Source organism: Phocoena phocoena, chromosome 5 (genome assembly GCF_963924675.1).
Source record: "Phocoena phocoena chromosome 5, mPhoPho1.1, whole genome shotgun sequence".
Lineage (NCBI taxonomy): Eukaryota > Metazoa > Chordata > Mammalia > Artiodactyla > Phocoenidae > Phocoena > Phocoena phocoena.
Window position 1 is genome coordinate 63324856 of NC_089223.1, and position 15042 is coordinate 63339897.

The window sequence follows — 15042 nt, forward strand, 5'->3', positions numbered from 1 at the left end:
GCTAAAAACACCGTGCGTTTCCGGGGCGACCGCTGGGGGCGGCGAAGTGTCCGGGTCCCTAGAGGCGGAGCTGGGCGAAGGTCTATGGAAAATAAATAACAGGTCTATGGCGTGGTAAAATACCAACTAGAAACCGTAGGGGGTCATCTGAAGGAGTGGGAGAGAAGGGGAGGGGGAGAGAGACGGCTTCTTGCTGCCTGGGAATGCTTCATAGAGGAATTGGTATTTGAATGGGATCTTGAAAGGTGATTAGGAAAACCTGGGGTTGGTTCTGGGTAAAGTTCAGAGAAGCGAATATGAGGAAAGGCAAAGAAGAAGAAAAGAATCTCCAAGTGCAAAGCACGTTTGGTGAAAACCCCCTGGCTACCCTTTGGGCTGCATTTCAGGAGCAGTTGGCAATAAGGCTGGAAGGGTGATGTGTTTTGGTGTGAGAATACCCAGGTTCAGACGCTCTAGATGTCTGACTTGTGAACATGTTATCAGAGTCCCAGGTTTCCGGGCTGTAAAATAGGGATAATATATAATTGTTCTAGGGATAAACGATACTTCCTGCACCCTGTCATAGTAAGTACTCAAGTAACACACAGACATAGGGGATTTAGAGTTTTTGTAAGACCTTAAATATCAAGATGTGCTTGTCCAAACCGAGTACCTACCGAGTATTCTTGATGAGAACGCCTACTGCAGGCTCATTTCTGGTCACGATCCTACCAGTTCCTGCCTCTTCCCCCCTCCTCTCTTTCTCAGCAAACTAGCTAATTCCTTTTCATCCTTCAATATTTCTGTATCCTTCTGGTTCCAGGTTAAAAGTTACTCTTTGACTTTGCAGACTCTGCAAGGTTCCCCATTACACTCTTTTATGGAGCTCTCTACTTCTGAGCACTGCTCATCGTTTAAGGCCTGTCTCTCTCCAGATGGACTGTAATTTCCATGAGGCCAAGGACTATATTTGCCTTGCTCACTGTAGCATCTCTAGGATCTAGCACACTCCCTGGCATATAGTTGGTACTCAACTTTTTAACTGAGTGAGTTTTTGCTTCTTTCTCCCTTAATCTGTGAGTTCCTTGTGAGCAGGAACTATGTCCAGCTCATGGCTATATCCTATGGTGCCTGGCACATTTCATGTCTGGTTAATATGTACAATGCGAAAACAGCAGTAATGATCCAGTGAGCTCTAGCTCAGGAGGATATAAGCTCTGTGAATTAGTAAAAATCATGAGAAGGGCTGTGGACTTCTACTAGCTGTGGAACTGTCATGTATTTCAAGCTAATTATGCCTGGATTTCAGAGGGTTTAAAGGAGTTCGGGAAGACATTTGGTATACGCAAAATTTTATTAGAATTTTTCTGAGGAAAGATTTTGTAGCTTCCATTGGATTCTCCAAAGGTGTTTATACTAACTCCCCTCTCCCCCTCCAAAAGCTAAGAACCACTGCCTTATTAGTGCATTTCTCTCTTTTCAGAATATTGACTTTATGTAAGGATTCACAGTTTTGGTTTCTATATCAGTCTGATCTCATACACTTTGTAGCTTCTAGAAATTTCCTCAGAATTCCTCTGCTGTGGATTCCTGTGTTTCTGTTTCTTCTGTCAGTTTTAATGGGGTTTTGTGGCAAACAAGATATAAATGTATGGATTTAATTTGCCCCTTTTGAAACAGGAGTCTTCCAAACCAGAGTGATTTTTAAAAAAAATAAATTTATTTATTTTAGGCTGCATTGGGTCTTTGTTGCTGCGCACAGGCTTTCTCTCGTTGCAGCGAGCATGGGCTGCTCTTTGTTGCGGTGCATGGGCTTCTCATTGCGGTGACTTTTCTTGTTGTGGAGCACGGGCTCTAGGCGCATGGGCTTCAGTAGTTGCGGCACGCCGGCTCAGTTGTGGCTCACGGGCTTAGTTGCTCCGCAGCATGTGGGATTTTCCCGGACCAGAGATCGAACCCGTGTCCCCTGCATTGGCAGGTGGATTCTTAGCCAGTGCTCCACCAGGGAAGCCCCAGAGTGATGTTTTAAAGCATATACCTGATGTCACTCTTCTATCCTCAGGATAAAATCCAAACTACAAAGCCTAGCATGTAAGGTCCTTTATGATCTTTTGTTACTGTCTACTCCCCTTGCATGTTATACTCCTCTAATATTTAGTTATGTATGGTTCCATGTTGCCATCCTATGAGAATTTGCACATATATTCATTCCGCAAATATTTATTGAGTGCCTTCTAAATGCCAATGTCAGGCATTATATCAGTACTAGTCGCTTGGGATACAATTAACAACAAAAAGACAACCTAGTGTACTCATGGAATGTATTTTCTAGTTGGGAGAGAGAGGCAATAAACAAATATATACCATGTTTGGTGGTAATAAATTCTACGAAGAAAAGTAAGGAAAGGTAAGAGGGATTGAGGACAGAGTGCAAGGAGTTACTGAAGCTCAAAGAGAAACGTGCCCAAGGAAATCTTTTCATTTCCATTCTACTGCTATTTTCACTGTACCACAGTGCTGGGTTAACAACCCCACCCCAAGTATTTGAGGTTGTGAGGAGTTAAATGCAAAAAGCACCATTAAAAGTAAGCGTTTCCACTGGCTTTCCAAGGACTGCTGGGCTGAAGATGGCAGGGAGAGATTGTGGATGTTCTATGGCCTGTCATGTTTTATTTAAGTCGCATTATGCTGACTCTGCCCTTTTTTCCTGTTTTTAGAAATTAAATCAGCTGAAGGGAATATCAAATTCAAGGTAATTTTCATGGAATCAACTCCACTCATTCTATACAGTCAGCCAAATAATTTTTACATAATGCATTCATGTGCTAGGATATACTTTACATATATTGACTCATTTAACTCTCATAATCACCTTGAGGTAGGTAGTATTAGTCCCACTTTACACACGAGGAAATTGAGGCACAAAAAATTTAAGTAACTTGAAGGTCACTTCTTCTCTCAACTGGACTACAGTAGCTTCTTAACTAATCTCCTTGCTTCTCCTCTAATCCACACAACAGCCAGAGAATACTTTAAAACCTGTTGAATACATCATGTCAGCCCCTGCTCAAACTTACCAATGTTTTTTCCTGACACACTTCAGTGTGGTCTGTGGGCCCTAAGTTATCTAGCCTTTGCTTACATCAATATCTCCTTCCACTCTTACCCTTGCTCACAGAGCTCCAGCAATATTAGCATGTTTGCAGGTCCTCAAAAAGGCAAAGCTATTTTACTTTCTGTTCCTTTAGTCTGGGAAACTATTTCCCCATATCTTTGCATGGCTTCCTCTTTTACATCATTGCCCTGCTCTCCTTAAAAACCTTCCTCTTACCCCATCACTGTCCTCTCACCTTGGCTGTTCTTCATGTGCACTTATACTTCCCTGAATCTATCTAATTTATCTTTTATGGTTTGTTATCCCCAATAAAATGTAAATTTTGTGAGGGCGAGGGCCTTGTCTCTGTTGTGTTGCTTTCCTAGGGCCTAGAATAAAATAAGGCAAAACATGTATTTCACACATGGATGAATGAATAAAGCTTCACACAAGAGCTTATCCTTGTCTTTTATTTGGCTGCTTTGTTTTAAATTTCAGGAGGCACTAAAGCAATTCTAAGTGTGGCTTTAAGATATAAAGTTTAAGTACAGCATTATTCGGACACAAGTTTTCTTCCTCTATTTAACTACAAGCCCACAGAAAGTATAAACCCAAAGATGGCAAACCAGGTAGGTTTGTGTAAATTACTTTTTATAATCGTTAAAATACTTTCAAACAAGTATTTACTCTAGCACTGATGAACTATACTACTGAGGGTGTATGTACTCTATTAAGAAACTAATAATGACCATTGATAAAGGTCAGTCCTATCTACGAGTCTCAATCAGTGTTTGAAATTTTAATGTACTGCACAGAAACAGGTGGAGCTTTTGCTAGGTACGGATAGAAGAGTTGAAATAGCAGCCAATGACTATTCAGAGACTATGAAGCCCAAGTTCATCTTATTAATTGTTCTTGTGATCTAACTTTAGAAAATAAAGCAGTACATGATTTTTATAATTCCCCCATTTCTAACAGACAGCTAGGCATTAGCACATCAGAGCATAAGACAATGTAAGGGAAATAAACTGTAGAATTACATTTTCTCCTCTTTGGGAGCTTACAATCCAACAGAGAAAGTACTTGTAGCCACTGTAGCTGGAAGGTTTATCAGGGAAGGTTTCATGGAGAAAGTGAAGATGAAGCTCTAGTAACTTAAGTAGATTTTAATGACAAATGAGAACATTCTAAGAACTAAAGGTACAGATATGCAACAGTCTGAAAAAGAGGAAAGCAAGTTCCCTTGATGGGTTACAACAGCAATTCTTAACCTACAGACTATGGATAGGCTTCAAGGAACTCAGGAACAAATGGAACCTGTTAGTAAACATACTGTGCAATTTTCTAGGGAGAGGATCAATAGCATTCATATTTTCAAAGGAGTCTGTGTTGCAAAAGAAATTTAAGAGTTTTTGTTGTAAGTCCTTGGACAATCAACCTCAAAAATGTTGGGTTAAGAATGAAGACCTAGGGCTTCCCTGGTGGCGCAGTGGTTGAGAGTCCGCCTGCCGATGCAGGGGACACAGGTTTGTGACCCGGTCCGGGAAGATCCCGCATGCTGCAGAGCGGCTGGGCCGAGCCATGGCCGCTGAGCCTCTGCGTCCAGAGCCTGTGCTCCGCAACAGGAGAGGCCACAACAATGAGAGTCCGCGTACCACAAAAAATAAATAAATAAATAAAAGAAGACCTAGATCGGGCTAATACAGAATTTGACCCTTGCTTGAGTTTTATGTACAGTGGATGGGTAAACAGGGTAAATTCAAGACCTGGTGATGAGTTAGAAATGAAAGGTCAGAGAAAAACATCAAGGATAAAATTAATTTGGGACAGTGAGTGCAGCCAGATATAGGCTTGGTGGAAGATGAGTTAAGTTTAGACCATTCAGACAGAAATGGACAGCTGAAAATACAAGTCTACAGACATTCACTGTAAAGAATTAAAATTATCCTACCATTATTTGTAAACAATGAACTCAATAGTAGGAAACATCAATACTTAAGGGAAAGAGTAAAATATGAGGAATGATTAAGATTGAGGTTGGAACAACTTGGTGTATAGCCCAAGAAAGGAAGTTAGGTCAGTCATACCCCACAGAGATCAGGTGAAGGAAGTGATGAGATGCCAGCTTGCTAACAGTTGAGAGGGAAGTGAAAAAGCATAGACCGGGTAGGCCAGTGTCAAGATTTCATCTGTAGCAGAGATTCTTAACATTTTGGGGGGGGGGGGACACATCTTTTTGGTAAAAATTGATTGCCCCCTTCTCATAGAAGTGAACATATACATAAAATTTTACATGTAAGCTTAAGGGGTTCATAGACACCTGGATTAAAGTTTCATGATCTATAAAATCCTCAAGGCTGCATAATGTAACACTGATATTTCCAAATATGGTTTATAGACTCATGATGAACTATCATACCTCTCAGTAACAACTGCTCCTTTAGAAGTGCATTTTGCTGGGTATACTACCTAGACTTAATACTATTATGAGAAAGAAACTAGTTATGGGTATTAACTGGGAGATTCCAATTTTTGAAAATGATGGTTGGGGATTGTTAGTCTGGCTAAAATATGTGTTATCAGAATGAAAAGAATTTTATGACCTACAGAGCCAAGTAAGATTTACTAACTCATTTGCAATGGCAAAGGTGACTCTACTTCTTTTCCACGGGAAATTGCCCTGACACTTAACGGAGAAGTTCTCAGAAGTCTCTCCATGGTTTCCACAGTGCCCCTTCATCTTAATTCATGTCTTTCTTACCCCCAGAGTCAATCTCAGCTTTTCTTAAAAAAGGCAATATCAAACCCAAACATCATCTCTAGCTATAGCTAGAGATAAATACAACATCATTTTCTGACATACTGACTGCAAATAAAAAACCATGCCCTAGAGTTCTGTAAAGATCATAATGTGAAAGAGGACTATATTGCTCTTAACCACCCTAAGATACAACCATTTTAAGTTTCTAAAACTTACGGACTCAGATGTAGGAAGTAGTAACTTTAGAGCTCTATAACAGAACATTATTATCATTTAAGAAATATATTTAATTATACTGCCTACCTAACTGACCATATGTGGGTAAGAGATTAATTTTAAATGTATACTAATTTCACTACGTATAAAGAAATACTAATAAATATGTACATTTATTCTACTAATTCATGAATCTAGAGAGGCATTCATTCACTTTTAAATTTTGTTTTCTCTGATTGATTTAAAATCTTTTCATCTTGCTTGTGATTGATTTAAAATCTTTTCATCTTGCTTGATTTCTTTTTTCTGCAGCTAAACTAGAAATTTATAGTTTTTCTCCTAAACAATGCAATGATGTTGTTTCTTATAAGTTGCCCTCTCTGATTTTCTTGTCAGCCTGCTTCAAGGAAATCCAGGTGTTCAATACACTTGCTCGCAGTTTGGCCCAAATCAAATGGTTGTTTAATCCAAATATCTGAGCAGCAAACTGAGCTGATCCTTCTGGAGAAAGTATGGTTGAACAGCCAAGACCTATTCATAAAAGAAAAGACAGAAAATTGAGCTGTAAATTAATGATGAAAATACCACTTACCCAACTATTTTATACTCTCAGAAGCCCTGCTTGCCACAGACAATACAGCTACAATATTATCCTTGTCTGAAGTAAGATCTGTAGAAGGTGTTTCCATCTTTACTCTTTAGAGTGATAAAGTGATTATAAGATGATAAGTAATATTTATCAGCCAGGAACAGATATTTTATATACAACTATCACTCTTCTCACTGAATCCACTTGCAAAGAAATGTACCTTTTTTCAAAGTTCTTTTCACATACATTACCCCTTTAAATCCCTGGTGAAATGCAATAGAAATAAAACAAGGAATGAGGTAGAATCATCTGTTCTTAGACAAACCTGAGGTATGTTAATTATTTTGGTAATTTTCTAGTTATTCCTTTTGTTTTTGCACTTGAATTATTCTAACATTTTTAAGCAGTGGAGAAGTCAAATCCATAAAATAATTTTAAGAATTATTATAAATAAATTCAATAGTAATAAGATCTAAAAGACAGTAGACTAGAAAGTAACTTCCTTGGGGACCACAGGTTTGCTCAGGCAATTTCTCAAGGTGGTACTATTATGTCTGTGTCATTAGAGTCAAGGACTAAATAGGTTATAGATCCAAAAGATCCAATTTTCCTAAATACTCTTGGAATTCATCAGGCTCTTTGACTCTCACTATCCCCAATAAGAACAGACTAAAATATAAATCACAAGATTTAATTTGTATTAATAAATCAATTTACACAGCTCTGCTACTTACTACATAACCAACATCAGCCAAATTAATTTTAGTGTCCTTATCTGTAACATGGGGATGATAACTAGTAGCTACCTTATGTGAGGATTCAGTGAGTTAATACAGATAAAGTGCTTGGAGCAGTGCTTGACACACAGTAAATACTCAATGAATGTCAACCATTAGTAGTAGTAGTAGTAGTAGTAGTAATAAACTAGGTAGAGCATTCCACTCTAACAACTGAAGTACCTGTGCCTACTGCCCATGACTCACTTTCTGATGTCAAGAAAACCTAATTAGCAAAAAATTAAGTTACCTGGTTGAGCATGCCATAAGAGCAAGAGGAACGAAGTTTTCAGGATCTTACACAGGCCACTGTGAAAACACTCCTCAAAAGATTCTCCCCAATTCTAATGATCAGAATCTAAAAATATTCTAGGTTCTGTCTCTCCCTGGACATTACTAGGTAAAAACTGCCACATATTTGCTCAAAATTCCTTTTTCTAAGCTCCATGGATAATAATATCTATACTATTCCTCTGGCATAAATTTGGGTATAGTTTCATCTATAGTTACAGATTTTTAACTTGGGAAGTTGATATAATCAGATCAGTCTAGCTGAAGATAGATTAGTCACAAGATGTATGTATCTCTGAAACCTATAAAAACAACAGTAAAGGGAATAAAGAAAATAAACATAAACAAAGAGATAACAGCAATAACATTTTGGCAAAGGGAGTACTAACTAACTTAGCAGACCAAGAAAATTTAATCCTAACTAGAAGCAGGGAAAGATGAGAAGCAGCCTGACATTACAGAACCCACTCAAAGGTTGAGGAACTGGTGACACCAGATACCTTTTAGGGGAGGAATCAGGTTGAAAACGGGGCTAAAAAGAAGAAGACTCAGTGAAAGTCAAGAAGAAGTAAGGCCACCACATCCTCCTCCCCACTCTTTTTTTTTTTTTTTTTTGCGGTACGCGGGCCCCTCACTGTTGCGGCCTCTCCCATTGCAGAGCACAGGGTCCGGACGCGCAGGCCCAGCGGCCATGGCTCACGGGCCCAGCCGCTCCGCGGCATGTGGGATCTTCCCGGGCCGGGGCATGAACCCCTGTCCCCTGCATCGGCAGGCGGACTCTCAACCACTGCGCCACCAGGGAAGCCCCCTCCCCACTCTTATGTACCTGAACAATGGCCCCTTCTGCACCATGGCAGAGTTTTAAATTCTTCTGGAGGCAAAACAGACTTTAGTCCAGACTTCTGTGCCAAGCGGGCACAGGTGAAGCAAGGAATGCCACAGTGAAAACATGGGATTAAGTTTGCACATGTTAACAAACTCAGGCAGGAGACTGAGACTAAAAATGTTCTCTGGGTAACTCTGGCCAACACATGAGAAAAGATCAAAGACACTGATGTGAAGGGTTATTCAAAGAATGACCCTACAAGATCACTCACAGTGGAGGCCACTTTTGACAAGCCCTACCCACTTGCAGAGTTTCCAATTGGTTTTTTATGACACTTAAAAAAAAAAAAAATTATATTTATTTATTTGGCCATACCAGGTCTTAGTTACAGCACACAGGATCTTCATTGCCGTGTGCAGGATCTTCATTGCAGGATGTGGGATCTTTTAGTTGCGGCATGCATGTGGGACCTAGTTCCCTGACCAGGGATGGAACCCATGCCCCCTGCATTGGGAGCGTGAAGTCTTAGCCACTGGACCGCCAGGGAACTCCCTCCAATTGGTTTTTACAGTGCCATTCTTAAACAAGAGAAAACAGCCAAGGCTTATTAGCAAACAGCTATGGAAAGGAACTAATATGAAAGGAACAATAATAATCTCAGAGAGATAAAGGAGGTTATTGCAAAGATTAAACAAGAAAAGGATGTTTGGGGAGGTGGTAGGGGGAGACCAGAGAACAAAAAAGAGCTGTAAGAAATTCAAAATACCACATTCAAAATGAAAAGCTCAATAGATGGGTTGAAATGTAAATTTGAAGAGATCTTCCAGAAAGTATGGCAACAAGAATAAGAAAACACGGACTTCCCTGGTGGTGCAGTGGGTAAGACTCCATGCTCCCAATGCAGGGGGCCCGGGTTCGATTCCTGGTTGGGGAACTAGATCCCACATGCATGCTGCAACTAAGAGTCCACATGTCACAATGAAGTTCCTGCGTGCTGCAACTACGAAGTCTGCATGCCACAACTAAGACCCAGCACAGCCAAAAATAAAATAAATATTAAAAAAAGAAAGAATAAGAAAACAAAATAGAAATCAAGGCAGTGAAAAGTAAATCCAAAAATGAAAGAAGAAAGAAAATGGAGGCGGAAGGAAATTATTAAGTAATTCAAGAAAATTTCCCAGGACTAAAGAATCAAAGTTCCAGATTAAAAGAGCCCACTACAAGCCCAGGATGAAAACAGACTCACCAAGACGCATCTTCGTGAAATTTAAGAATAATGGATTGATAAAAGATCCAAGAAGTTTCCAGAAAGAAACAAAATTCATAAATGACCTAGAACCAGAATGGTGGAAGGGCCCTGGAGTTCTCAATAACTCTGGAAGCTAGAAGACAGCGGAGTAACAACCTCAAAATTCTGACAGGGCTTCCCTGGTAGCACAGTGGTTCCTGCCTGCCAATGCAGGGAACACAGGTTCGAGCCCTGGTCCAGGAAGATCCCACATGCCACGGAGCAACTAAGCTCATGCACCACAACTACTGAGCCTGCGCTCTAAAGCCTGCAAGCCACAACTACTGAGCCTGCCCACCACAACTACTGAAGCCCGCACGCCTACAGCCCAAGCTCCGCAACAAGAGAAACCACCACAATGAGAAGCCCGCACACTGCAACGAAGAGTAGTCCCTGCTCACTGCAACTAGAGAAAGCCTACAAGCAGCAACAAAGACCCAATGCAGCCAAAAATAAATTAAAAAAAAAAAAAAAAAAAAAAATTCTGACAGAAAATAGTTTTCAACCTCGAATTCTATTCCTAAATTATCAAATCAGACTGAGCTGCAATAAAAACGTTTTAGGTATACAAGATCTCAAAAAGTTTATCTTCTGTACCCTTTCCTCAGAAAGTTCACTAGAATGCTCTCCAACAAAAAGTAAACCAAGAAGGTAAAGATATGGGACCTAGGAAACAGGAGATCTGAGACTAGGGAAAGGCAAAATGAATGTCCAGGATGCTGTAGAGAGAGATCCTAAGACGAGCAGTGCAGCAGGCCTAGAGAGAAGCCAGTCCATATGGGAACATGTCAGAGGGCACACTTACTTAACACGTATCAAGAGCAGATTTACACTTACACGACTGTGAGAAAAATGAGGTATATTAAGTGATAAGCAAATCGACTCTTACTGAAACAGTATTGACACTCAGGCCTTATAGATCAGATCATTATCTTGGACCATGATGAGCACACAACAATATTGTTATTTTATGAGATCCTGCTCAGCCAGCCAACTGATGAAACTTCCTCGGTTTTAATTATTCTAATACCTAAGTTTTAAATATCTTATTTCCTCTACAGAAGTAACAATCACATTTACAAAAAACAAAACAAAACAAACAACAAAATACCATGAATGATGTATTCTTGGGTGGGGAAAAAAACAAAACCCAAAACCAAATATGAACTTGATCTAACTACAGATTTTACCACCACTTTACAGAAAATAGGGGATGGAACAGCATGTTAAACAACACCCAGGAATGTAATCAGCTAAGTCCAGAATGCAGAAAATTCTATAGGAGAAATGAAAGAGGAAAAAAAAAAAAGGAGATTAAAAGAGACTTTAGGGCTTCCCTGGTGGTGCAGTGGTTGGGAGTCCGCCTGCTGATGCAGGGGAAACGGGTTTGTGCCCCGGTTTGGGAAGATCCCACATGCCGCGGAACGGCTAGACCCGTGAGCCATGGCCACTGAGCCTGCACGTCCGGAGCCTGTGCTCTGCAACAGGAGAGGCCGCAGCAGTAAGAGGCCTGCGTACCGCAAAAAAACCCCCCAAAAAACAAAAACAGAACAACAAAAAAAGAGACTTTAGAGATATATCAACTAAATGCAATATAAGGGCTATGTTGGATCTTAATTTGAATAAACTGTAAAAACAAATGAGACAACTGGAAAAATGAACACTAGTTGGAAATCAGATTTTAAGAAATTACCATTAATTTTCCTTAGGTGTGAATATGGTATCATTATGATTTTAAAACTAGAGTCTTTATCATTTAGAAAGACATACGTAAATATTGAAGTATAAAATGCCATAATTTCTCAGATCTGCTTTAAATAATCCAGCAGGAGAGGGCTATAGATGCAACAAGATGTTAATTTCTGAAGCTGGGTAATGGGTATGTGAGATTTCATTATGTTATTCTCTCTATTACAGTGCATAGTTGAAACTTTTTAATAAACGTTTTTTAAAAATTCAATTATCTTACCACTGGGTAATCGAAGAGAAGACCACACATCCTGAGCTCCCCAGTCTGGAGTGAGGGGAGGACAGCTGATAACTGGATATGCTGTGTTACCAGACATCACTGGTCCTAAACCATTGCTTCTGCCTGCCACTGCCACAAATACAGTAGGAATGCCATCCCCTAGGCAAATTACAAGTTTATAATTAGGCTAAGCACTCAAGAGATTTAAAGATAGGTTAAAAAAAAAAAAAAAAAAGGGCCCATGTGTAGTAACTCCTTGAGTTTTTAACAGTAGTCTCCAGAAAAAGCACTATATTGACACTATTATTAAATATATATTAAAAATATAAGGTTCACTCTGCCACTTACTGTATATCAAGTAATGAAGTAGCAAGAAGTTTGGCCATCTTTGAGATCTGTAGTATAAAGGAGGTATAACACCAGGGTGTGAGTGAGGGAATGGTTCAAAGGCCCCTTCCACTATTGCTACTTTGGCTCTCTGAAGCAAAGAATGACACCACCTGAAGTGGCATCTGTCCTGGTGTCTTTCAACCAACAGGGTATGGGAGATACAATTAATAGAGACTAGAGGTTTAGTGACACTTTTTAAAATTTTTCTATTTTATCTTTTTTTATACAGCAGGTCCTTATAAGTCATGAATTTTATATACATCAGTGTATACATGTCAATCCCAATCGCCCAATTCATCACACCCCCACCCCCACCCCCACCCCCACCCCCGGCGGGTTTCCCCCCTTGGTGGCCATATGTTTGTTCTCTACATCTGTGTCTCGATTTCTGCCCTGCAAACCGGTTCATCTGTACCATTTTTCTATGTTCCACATATATGTGTTTAGTGACACTTCTTGAAATAAGAGTTGAGGAACTGAATTCAATAATATAGTATCGAAATATTTAAGACCCTTCAATATATTTTAAACATACCTCATAAATATTTTATTCTTTCATAAATTCATAAATTATTCCTTTGTTTCCTATAACAGTGATTCCTAACTTAGAATCCAAAATTTTACATTTGCATTTTTCTGGAGAAAGAGATCTGGCTTTTATTAGCTTATCAAAGAGGTCTGAGACCTTCCCACCCACCCCCTGAAAAAAAAAACCCTCCAAAATTCAGTAAATATGCTCCTATAGCAACTACCTTCAGAAGGAATACTTAACCAATATTTTTTACAGTTGAGAAACATTCCAATCTACAGGGCTCCGTATTTTAGATGCTATCCCATCAAGACATTTCTTTTATATACTAAATTCTGAAATTATTCCTTAATTTCATGTTTGACTGCCTCCCAGGAAAGGCTGACCCTTAAAGATACTTGAGAGGATCTGCTGCTTCAACCCTAGGCCCTCCTTCTGTAATTGACGTGGGGCCTATCTTCTGTTGGAGCATATTAGAAACGATGCTTGAGGGGATTAGGTAAAGACTAATTCTAGTCTTCATTTTCCTCCCATGCTTGCATTTTCAGTTCTTTCTCCCTGGTCCATTCTTTTCTATAAGCTCCTAGAGCACCTTAAAACTTTTGGAGGTAAACATCATGAAAGCCTAGAATATCACATTTTTTCCTTTGGAATGTGGTAAAACTATTTTTCAGCATTATTAGTCTAAATATAAAATTTGGGGCAAAATCAGGAGAACTTCCTGAAATGCTCTAGTTATTCTACATTTACCTTCATACTCAGCTTTAATCCTCAGAGTTTCATCTGGTCCTTTATGGGCAGATGTTACCCTAAGTTCACAGGGAATGCCAAAATTTTCACAAGCCTTCTTAATTTTTTCACAGTGACTAAGATCAGAGGTTGAGCCCATCAGTACTACAACCCTGCACTGACTTTCTGGTTTCAGAAGCAACTGGAAAAGAAAAACATGAATACGCAAAAGAAGGCAAAGACAAAAATGAATAAATATAGGAATGAGTACTGTAAGAATAGTCAGTTTACAGAGCTATAGCTTATAGCAAAATTACAACCTGTCACAATATTTCCTTTAATAGACTAAATTTAAGACAGACAAGCATAACAAAATGATAGAGGATTTATTTTTCAAAATAAACTCTCTATATAAAGGAAAGTGGTCTTCATAACTAAGACCTAATGAGTAAGATTTTTAATCAGATAAATTGTTTACTATTGTAATAAAAAGCAAGGATAAATACTCAAACCTTTTAAATATTCAGGAAGCTATAATATAAAATATGTCATTGAAGATTTTTAGTACATTCTGTTCAATGGGGTTTTAAGGTATAATCAGCCATAATAGAAGTCATATTATAAATCTTTTTAAGTTAGTTGCTTGGAATTCAAAATGCATGTTCCTATGGAAATCTAAAAAGTAGTTACTACCCTTGGATAACCATAAACCCCATTCAATTTCCATGGAATTATACTAATAATTATACCATAAATTTTAGAGTGACATTTTAATGTCACATGGAGTTCCAATTCTAAACTCTTGCTAGTAGAACTCTGAGTAGCAGTGGAGAGGTGGGTAGGAAATGTAAGGTTTCTCCTATAGAGGGCAGGGAGGAAAGGATTCCAGGTTTCCCCAACAGGATTTGGGAGATGAGGACTGGCCAGTTTCATAGCAGGGAGTTCCAGTATGCCAGTGAGGACAGTTCAGCTGGTACATTTTTTAAAGGTGCTCCTTTCTTTAAAGTCACTGGAAAAAAGAAAAGCACTGCACCCTCTCATTTTTTTTTTTTTTTCTTTTTGAAGCAAGATTTTCTTGGAGGAAAACATACAATACTGATTTATTACAAAAGGTTTACCTCTACTCTTTCTGCAACCCACTCAAAATTTTTCTTTACCATCTGCAGCCCTTCAGGAGTTACTTCCTTGAGGTCACGATATGACTAGAAAATAAGACAGTAAGTTTAGAATACAACTACTAGATGTGCATGAACTCCCCCTACTCCCTCTCCCAAAAAACACCCAGCAACTAGATCTAGTAAGCAGAGATGACTGATGTGAGCCACCATTATAGAGACTCACTACCTCTCACCCAATTCCCAGACCTAAGTCAGTTCAAAGAGCCAGAATTTTCTGATAGAAAAGAAGACTGGGTAAAGTATTCCATTAGTAATATTCTTCCTATCTGAAATTATTTGGTTTCTGAGTTTTGGGTACAGATTATGAAGAGTTTACATAGCAAAGGATATATCTGAAAATGTATGTGAGTCAACAAATTGATTTCCTGAATTAGACTAGAGAAACTTCAGATAGTGATGTATACTTGTATTTTCATTTGAGTTACTA

General features: G+C 39.0%; 1 protein-coding gene across 2 annotated transcripts in view; it reads right to left on the bottom strand.

The window, feature by feature from the left end:
• Window positions 1-6414: 6414 nt before the first annotated feature.
• Window positions 6415-15042, bottom strand: part of PAICS (phosphoribosylaminoimidazole carboxylase and phosphoribosylaminoimidazolesuccinocarboxamide synthase) — a 48965-nt gene continuing 40337 nt past the window's right edge. For both annotated transcript variants that reach the window (XM_065877420.1, XM_065877419.1), the window contains 4 exons: window positions 14556-14639; window positions 13459-13639; window positions 11790-11948; window positions 6415-6581 (listed from right to left, as the gene is read on the bottom strand). In XM_065877420.1, coding sequence (XP_065733492.1) covers window positions 6415-6581; window positions 11790-11948; window positions 13459-13639; window positions 14556-14639 — 591 coding nt within the window. The remainder of the gene's footprint in view (window positions 6582-11789; window positions 11949-13458; window positions 13640-14555; window positions 14640-15042) is intronic.